The sequence below is a fragment of the Nesoenas mayeri genome (genome assembly GCF_963082525.1).
Source record: "Nesoenas mayeri genome assembly, chromosome: 3".
Classification (NCBI taxonomy): Eukaryota; Metazoa; Chordata; class Aves; order Columbiformes; family Columbidae; genus Nesoenas; species Nesoenas mayeri.
Window position 1 is genome coordinate 93,040,144 of NC_137544.1, and position 8,821 is coordinate 93,048,964.

Consider the following 8,821-nt stretch of genomic DNA (forward strand, 5'->3'; position numbering starts at 1 on the left):
TCATTTTGTCCTCCTTCCTTATGCTTTAAAATACAAATGGGCATGATGCGTAACTGTTTAAGCTGGAAATGAGGTTACCTTAGTAACGTAGTGAACTGCTTGAAGACTCCTGGTAACTGATCACTTGAAGGGTAAGGCATGTTGATTGCCTCTTCTGAATTTACAAAGGACCTGCCCAAAATAAAAGAGACAAAAATAAAAACTTAAAAAAAAAAAAGTTAAAAATAAAGAAATCGGCACAGGCTGTTGCCATTATTCCAGATCTGCTATACGACAATCTTTTCTTTACCTTTGCTTGCTGAATGTGGTTGGAACATTGTCTTTTTCGGTAACTTTCCATAAGAAATCATCGAAATCTTTGACTTTTTCTAGGAACAAGTTGGCAAGAGTATTTGCTCTTTTTTGGCTTTCCATCTCCTTCTCTGCAGTCTGTTTATCAATACTGGTTAGATCAACTGCAAGACATTATTTGACATGAGTCCATATTCTACAGGTGTGGTAACTTTAGGATAGGTTTAGAATCAGAGATTTCATTGTGAACAGACAGTACAACCTGTGTGCATGCATTAAGCTACAATGGTTAAAAGTGTATCAGTTACTTTAGGTAATTAGAGAAGGACAGATTGTTAAAGTGTATTTTATCTTGGGAGATGTTTCTTATTTAGTCATTCAATTAATCACTGAGCACTTTCATAATTGATTATTATAATATTGTAAACAACTACGTCAGATTTTTCAAAAATTATTAGTGGCTTGAGAGGGGTGCTGAGAATGAACAGTTTGAATTTCTCTCCTGGCATATAGGCATTGACAGTCTGTTGCATTACTTAAATCACATGTTTTTTCTGCATCTGCAAAATGACAGTTATCCTTTTTTGTATCTTACAGAGGTGCTGTAAACTTTACTTGATACTGAGAAAGCCCAAGAAGAGTACTATCTGAGGACAACATAGTAGCAGCAACAATAGTTGACTTAGCGTTATTTTTTTACTTAACAAAATTATTTCTAAAAAGATCTAAACTTACAGTAGTATTCTCCAATTCTGACCTTCAGTGTAGAGTGGCAATACCTGACATTTTGCAGATGCTTTCTAAGAGAACTGTTGCTTCACATTTTGTAACTCCTTATGGTGGGCTGATCATCTCTGTTCAGCCACTCTCCCGCAGGAGTGCCTCAGAAATGAGCTGCAACCTGCCCTCCCTCTTGTCTTCTGCCGTAGTTTCCTTTTTCTCCATCAGACACACAGCCAGCATTTGTGCGTTTCCACCAGGTGCTCCTTCATGCTGTAGCATCCTCTATCATCCTATCCCATTTCCACCTTCCTGCTGCCATATTTGTCTTCTCTTCTTACGCGTACTGACTCTGTTCATACCGCTAAATGATCTTCCGTGTGCCTTTCTCGTCCCTCCCCACCTCCCTGTCACAGGAGTTTGTGTTTAGCACAGGCTGCAGCTACAAGTTTTCCCAGGACTGCCTCATATTCTCCATTCCCACCTGGGGGTGCTGCGAGCTTGCCCCAAGGCAGAGAACTGCTCTGAACCGTGCTGGTGACAAAGGTCTTTTTGTAGGGCTGGACACCAAGGTTAATTTCTGGTTTATCTCTGCTCAGCTGATATGAGCTGACACCGCCTGCCACATTGGCACAGCTGAGGAGGTCCCTCCAGAGTGTGGAAGTTCATGGCTGTACGAGGCTTTCCAGCCAAATTGAGTGCAAACACGTAAGGGCCGGAACTGAACTCTGTGGTAAGGAAGTACAGCCATTAGATTAACAGTACCAGATTCCCTTTGCATGTTGCAAAAAACAGAAGAGGAATGGATTTGGAACCATATAATTAACTTTGTGAAGAGGAATAAAAGGATTGCTGTTCTGGGTTTGGTTTTTCTCCCTTTCAATATGCTCTGTTGGGCAGGACTCGTCTTTCCCAGTTACTGGATATATATTATTCCTCACCCTGGGAAACTAGCTTCCCACATTTCTTGATCTTAAAGTCAGAGAACTAGCTACAGAAAGCAATGATCAGTTTATCCCGGTCTTTCTCAGTGAGGCTAAAGGTTTCAACCAGCTAAAATGTGGGAATAAGTGTGCTAAGCATGTGGAAGAGTTGTGACACCTAGCAGGATTAGGAGGAGGATTATTTGAAATTGATTTTGTCCATACTGGCAAATAAGGATCTTATTAAAATCTGGACTTGCTGCAGTATTGATTTGAGTCAGCTATAAGACATTTCTAAGGCAGTTATGGTCAATAAAAATCAATGTTAGCTGATATACTTAAGAAAGTGAATGACTTCCAGTAACCTTTTTTTATGGCAGTGCTTGATACTAACCATAGAAATCTGCAGGATTGCTGAACTGTGGGCAGGGATAGCCTAGTTCTGTGAAGTACTGGACCATGTCTCTAGCTGTTCCAGAATAGACAGTGACTCCAGAAGTCATCAGAAGAACTAAATCGAACAGTTGGAAGATATCTGATCGGGGCTGATGAAGTGAAAGGAGAACTAATCTGTTTCCTCTGGCCAGTCGGGATAATGTTATCACAAGGTTATGTGCAGTAAAACTGTCCAGTCCAGATGTGGGTTCATCAAGTATGAGTATTCCTGCCAAAGACAATAAGTTAGCTGTAGAAAGCAGCATGTTTGATTTGGAAAATAGGTTGTAAGTCAAATGGTGCTAGAGCATGAAATCTCAGGGACATATTCACAGAATCACAGAACAGCTGGGGTTGGAAGTGACCTCTGGAGATCATCCAGACCAACCCACATGCTAAAGCAGGTTCACCCACACAAATCACACAGGAATGTGTCCAGGCGTTTTTTTTTCCCCTTTTTTCATGTCCAAAGTGTATTTCATACCAGCATCACATAGTATTCAACAATGGCAATTTCTTCCCCTATCTTAACCAGACACGATGACCAGGAGTAATTATTTTAAATCTTATCTTGCTCCCACTGAAAACAAGAAATTATTTTTCATTGGGGTGCAGATTTAGATTCTTCTCTGCAGATTTGCACTACCTGTACTAATATCAGGTACACAAATATTAATTAATACAGTAGTACTAGTTTTGTATCCTGCCTACTGAAATATTTTAACCTAAATGCTCAAGTATTTAAACCTCTTGCATTATTCATGTGCAAATACTCATACAGTATTCATTTAGATCGTGCCTCTTTCTCCCAACCTGTGCTCTATTTTGCACCCATTTGCACATAAATATGAAGAGATATGCATGCATTTGGATTTTTTAAATTTGTTTCTTTTGCAATTGGTTGTTACAAACTTGCAAGTGTTTTATTACTTTGAAGTGTTTGTGTTGTTGTAGAACTTAATGGCCTCAGTCATCACAAGGCAGTGCCTGTACACAGGCGTGGTTTCTGTGCTGAAGAGTGTAACACATTTGAAATGTAAAGAAAACTTTATTTATTTTTCTTAAAACTAATTATTTTTTAACTTCAGTGCCAGCACATCTATTCCTGACCATCACTTCTTAGAAGAAAAAGTCTTATGCTTTCCCCATAATTACAAAACTATAACTTTATACAAGCAAAAAATTCTCAGATCCATTTCCCAGTGGGAAATCTTGCTCAACAAGAGGCTCAGCCAAGATTAGTAGTGTTTTTGACGTATCTATCTATCTATCTATCTATCTATCTATCTATCTATCTATCTATAGATATGAGCAGATAGGGGATTCAGTCCTGCAAAATCAGCTGCAGATTTAGCCTTGTGTTTTGCTTCTGCTGAAGACAATTGGAAATTTCTAGTTCACCTGCAGCTTGAGCCAGTCACGTCAGTGAGTTGCACAAGACTGCAAGGACTGATGATGCAGCCAAGAAAATGACCTTCCCTGTTACCATTGCACATATAATTGAGCTGTGTGGGAGGAAAGTAAAACAATCCCGATGTTAGTGTGGGCCTTCCCAAGTAACTTGTGGCAGGTGACAAGATAAAAAACAAACCTTGTACTGATACGCATGAGCCAGAGCACTGCTGTCAAGGTGAATTCAGGTGACTTTCAGTCATCTGTGTGATAGTGGTTCTAAAGAGGGGTGGGTGAAGCCTCCCATGGGGCTCTGCCTAGCTCTGTCACTGCCCCTGTCCTCATTTACTGCCCCATTCATCTCCCCTGTGTTCTGTGGTGGGCACAAGGAAGGTGTCGGGGTTTTACTGACCTGGGTTCCAGAGCAGCTGCACACCGATGCTCACTCTCCGCCTCTCGCCTCCCGAAATGCCGCGGAGGTACTCGTTCCCTACCCTGGTGTTCGCACACTGACACAAGCGGAGTTCTGCTATAACATCTTCTACCTGGGGGGATTCAAAGGATAACAGAGATAAAGCAAGAGTTTATTTGCACATTTGTGTGTAGATAAAGCTGAAAATATGATTAAGGTGGTTAAAATTCATCTGGGTATTTCAGTGCTGTCTGATAAAGATAGACTTGAAAACAAATCTTGATTTTTAGAGATAACATTCAAAAAGGCTCAGTGATCAGCAGTTCTTCTTTCAGCCCCTCTAATGCTTTCTCTAGATTTTCATTCTTTCTGAGATTTGGAGCAATAGCTGTTTGCTATCTTGAAAGAAGAAAAAGGTTTATAATTCATAATCTGCATTAAAAAATGCCAGATTAGCTGTCCTGACACCAAACACACAGGATCTCTTGGATAATTCCCGTCAAACACATTTTTGACAATTTTATTTTTTTCTAGCAGCTTAATTACCCTTTTTTTCCTTTGTGAGTCCGAAAAATACTTTGGAAGGCGCAGTTTGGCAACGAACAATAGTGTTTCTCTGACAGTCAGGTGGGGGAGCAATCGGTCATCCTGCCGCACGTGTGCTATGCATTTCTTAACAAGCTGGGGAGTGCTGGGTTTGTTATTGATCATGACTTGACCAGACTTGATTTTGCCTCCCTGATCCCGGCAGGTTATCACGTCAAGCAAGGATGTCTTTCCACCAGCTAGAAAAATAAAAATGGAAAATCAGATTAATTTCCAAGGGATCATTTTGAAATTTTTCGTTCCTTAACGTCTTTTCCCCACCCCTTCCTGAAGCTTTTCCAAAGCCACAGAGACAGAATGGGCTTGAAAGAAAATATCGACTACAAGCTCCTGTTCAGCAAATCTCTCTCCTCTGGAACGGAGTAAGTGGCTTTAACCTTGGTCACTTCTCAGCAGAACTGGGTGGCTGGGCATTGAGGATAGCTCCATGAACTCAAGAAGCACCATCTCTTTGTCCTCTTGTTACCTCTCTTTCATGTCTGTAACACAGGTGAGAGATGGGATCCTGTGCTGCCTGCAGGGCTGGCAACTAAATGCTTGGCAAGAGCTTTGCTTGGTAGAGGGAACTGCGAATTCAGAAATGGCAGCTGGAGCAGCTGAATGACTAAGGCACTGACTGATTACACAGACAATACGAATCTTAATCATGATGGAAATAAAAATTATTATGACTTAAATAAGAGAAAAAGTCAATTAAGAAAAGCTGGCTCATACTCAGAGGTAAGAAAAGTAAAACAATGAAAACAAAACCTGATTTGGAATTAAATAGCAAATGGATTTTTCCTTTTTGCTGTATGATACTGTATGTAAACATACAGAGCTCTCTTATTATGATTAGATGTCATTTATTTCTAATCTCCCTGTTGAAAGATTAACTCCACGCTTATTTCTTAATATATACATTTTAAGGAAGGAACCCATCCATCTGTAAACCACGTATTGCTCTATTTAAGAGTGACATATTGATTGTCATTGACAGTGTGAAACCCATCAGCAGTTTAATCCATTTCACAAAGGCATTTGATGAAATAGATGATAAACATCTTTTAAAAATAGTTTGACTAGTTTGCTGAAAGGGGATTGTGCTCAGTGTATGTTACCTTACAAAGGTGCTGTATCTATAACTCAGTAAGTTATTTCATCTCAAGCTTTTCGTTTTACTATTGGGAGAATCTTTAAGATACAACTTCAATTACATTAAGAATATGTGCTAAGAAAAAAAATCCCATGAAAATGGGGAAGAAAATCTTCTTTTGTAGAAACAAAGTTAAAACTTCTCTGGCAAATATGCCTTGCCTTCAAGGTAAGGCATCTTCACTGAATCACTGAGCTAACCTAGTGTAATTGTTTGGTGGAGACACAGCATGGGGTTTTTACCTCCAAAGTATGTGTACATTTTACTTCAGTTTTAACAGGTCACATGTCTACTTCTCATCCCTCTAGATGGGCTTAGACTCAACTAACCACCCTGGAGAAGATTAAACCGGACCCACCAGAAAATGAAAAAGAAAAAAAAAAAGAGGTAAGAAAGAAGAGACACAGTTTAAAGCCAAATTAAAGAGGAACTTTCTTTTCTTCTCAGTAAGTTTCTCTTAATTAATCCAAATATGATATCATATCCTGTTAGAACTGTTTAAATCCAAAGGAAATTCCTGCTTATGGCTTTGCATGGGGTCTGGACTCATTTGTCAGCTATGTTACCCAGTAAGATCTGCAATTGGCCTGTTGTGAACCTAAGCCATGAAACTGATCCAGGTCCAGCAGAGCTGGGATCGCAGGTCACAGTTAGAACACCACCCCACTACACCTCAGGAAACAGAGAGCAAATATGTACAAGTCATAACAAAAGCGGATTTGGAAATATTTTTTTTCCCCAGTATCACTCCTTGTTTCCTCACACACCGTAAAGAATGTGTTTCTAACATATTTCCAATGGTTGTTTCTCAACTAGATTTTGCCAATCAAAAGACTGCAAATTGTTGCCCTTGGGTGTGTACATTTTATCTGAGAGTCGGTCAAATAATGAAATTCGATTGCTCTTACCAGTACTTCCTATAACAGCTAGCATCTGACCACTTTGAACTTTTAAATTCAGATTCTGGATTATTGACACATAAGAATCGGGATCTGATTTCCAGCTCCAGGGCATTTTCATCTGCATGAGGTTTTCATACCACGGAATCTGGGACGCCATGTTAACCTAACAAAGAAAGAAACGAGTCTCTTCAATTAACACAATAAACTAGATAGCAATAAATATCTTCAAAGTTATAATGTTACAAACAGATAAAATGTTAAAATAACGTTAATCTTCAGAACCATACGGAAGAAAGTTCTTTTACAGCCAAATATGGTTTTTATGCTTTGCTTCTTATTCTGTTAATCACTAGAGCTCACTCTATACTCTGTTACTTTGGTAATTTATTGCTATTGTAAATTTTAAATGTTTTAAAATTTTAATATAATTTGAAATGACACAAAACTGAAAATTGTGAAATTACTTCAGATGGCATGGTGACACAAAGGGAGAAGAAAAATTTCACTGATCCCCTGAAATTCCCCTTGTTTGTCATTCTCTCTTTGTCTCTTTCTGCATACTCACTCTTGCCAACACGAGCCCCCGCCATCCCTAGCAGTACAGAAAGTCCATCTGCCCCAGCCCTCAGAGGAATAAATCGGCTCAGGACTGAGAAAAAACAGAGCCTAGAAATAGACCTTTTTTCCTGTCTTATCCCCTAGATTGATCAGATATATTGCATGACTCTGCTCACAAAACTTCTCTGTATTTGACTGTGCAACAGTCATGAGAACTTAGCGTTGTGAACTTCAAATTTAGCTTTTAAAATGCCGCGCATATAGAAATAGGTGATGCTGGTTATGCTCTCTGCTGGAGGAAAGTTTATAAAATACGGCTTTTACCTGGTAGTTGAGTTCTTTGACCTCAAGAATGTTTGATTTTCCGCTGTACGTGAAATAGAGACTGTTGTCTTCTTCAGAGCAAAAAATTGTATCCTGGGCCTTGGTCTGGAAGAGTTATTAGGTTAATTACAACAGTTAATTACAAAAGTGCTGTTAAAATTTGAGTTCAGAAACGGTGAAGTACAAAGAGAAATATATTTTATGGGATGTAGCAGTATTGTTGATGAGTTACATAAGTCTGAAGGTTTGAAATGAGTTATCTGTTAATCAGTGTGAAACACACTTTATTCTAGTGGCATGTGTGAGGGTCAAACATGCTGTGCTATGCTCTTCAACTTGCTTTTAGTTTAAATGGGATCACTTTCAAAAGGGAGGTAAGTTTTATGCCACTATAAAGAGATTGGTCTCTATTTATATTTTTGAGGAAAAAATGTCCTGCTTCAGCAATGTTAGTCTGCTGGATCAAGATGGTGCATATGAAATTAATAAGTTATGGCAGCTAAAATTTAAGGTTCACTGAAGTATGTCCATTATTGAATTCCACAAGGACTTGTTAATTTGGAGGTTTTATGAACAAGTAGGTGCACAACCACGAGTACAGTCTCTTGTTCTCCTCTTCTGTCTTTTAAAGTCACACTTTGTCAGCTAGAACTTGGTTTTTTCTGAGATATGAATTAAAAGAAGAGTCTTTACGTGGTTTGGTTAACCTTTTGCATATAGCTGCAATTAAGAAATCTTTGCTGAGATGATAGCTTTCTGGCTTTAGATTTAATTCTGTGTGCATGCCTGTAGTTTTACTCCAGACAGCCATATCTCTCCCAGAGCCTTGTGCCTTTCCTGCAAGTCGAAGACTCATTTCCTAGCCAAGGCAAATGTACCTGCTCCCTGCATAGCGGACCCTACCCATGCCTGTGGTGTCTTTAGCAGATGGTGACCACAACATTTGTGTGCAACCTCCTACTCTCACAGCAGATGAGGCTGATTAATCTTTTTGGTGTAGATACACAGTGGAAAGCAGCCTGACACCAAACAGCCTGAAAAGCCGTGTTAAAACCCTCCAAGCTCACCCTGCTGCCAATGCACTCTGTGCTCTAGCTTATGTTAAACTTAATTAAACAAACAA

At 39.3% G+C, this 8,821-nt stretch overlaps 1 protein-coding gene across 1 annotated transcript in view; it reads right to left on the minus strand.

The window, feature by feature from the left end:
* The window catches only part of DYNC2LI1 (dynein cytoplasmic 2 light intermediate chain 1), a gene marked incomplete at both ends in the record, with an annotated part of 53,007 nt that overhangs the window by 4,119 nt on the left and 40,067 nt on the right, over positions 1-8,821 (minus strand). The window contains 7 exons of the mRNA XM_080341462.1: positions 79-171; positions 290-455; positions 2,329-2,598; positions 4,174-4,306; positions 4,720-4,958; positions 6,823-6,979; positions 7,699-7,803. Of these exons, the coding sequence (XP_080197588.1) occupies positions 79-171; positions 290-455; positions 2,329-2,598; positions 4,174-4,306; positions 4,720-4,958; positions 6,823-6,979; positions 7,699-7,803 (1,163 nt within the window). The remainder of the gene's footprint in view (positions 1-78; positions 172-289; positions 456-2,328; positions 2,599-4,173; positions 4,307-4,719; positions 4,959-6,822; positions 6,980-7,698; positions 7,804-8,821) is intronic.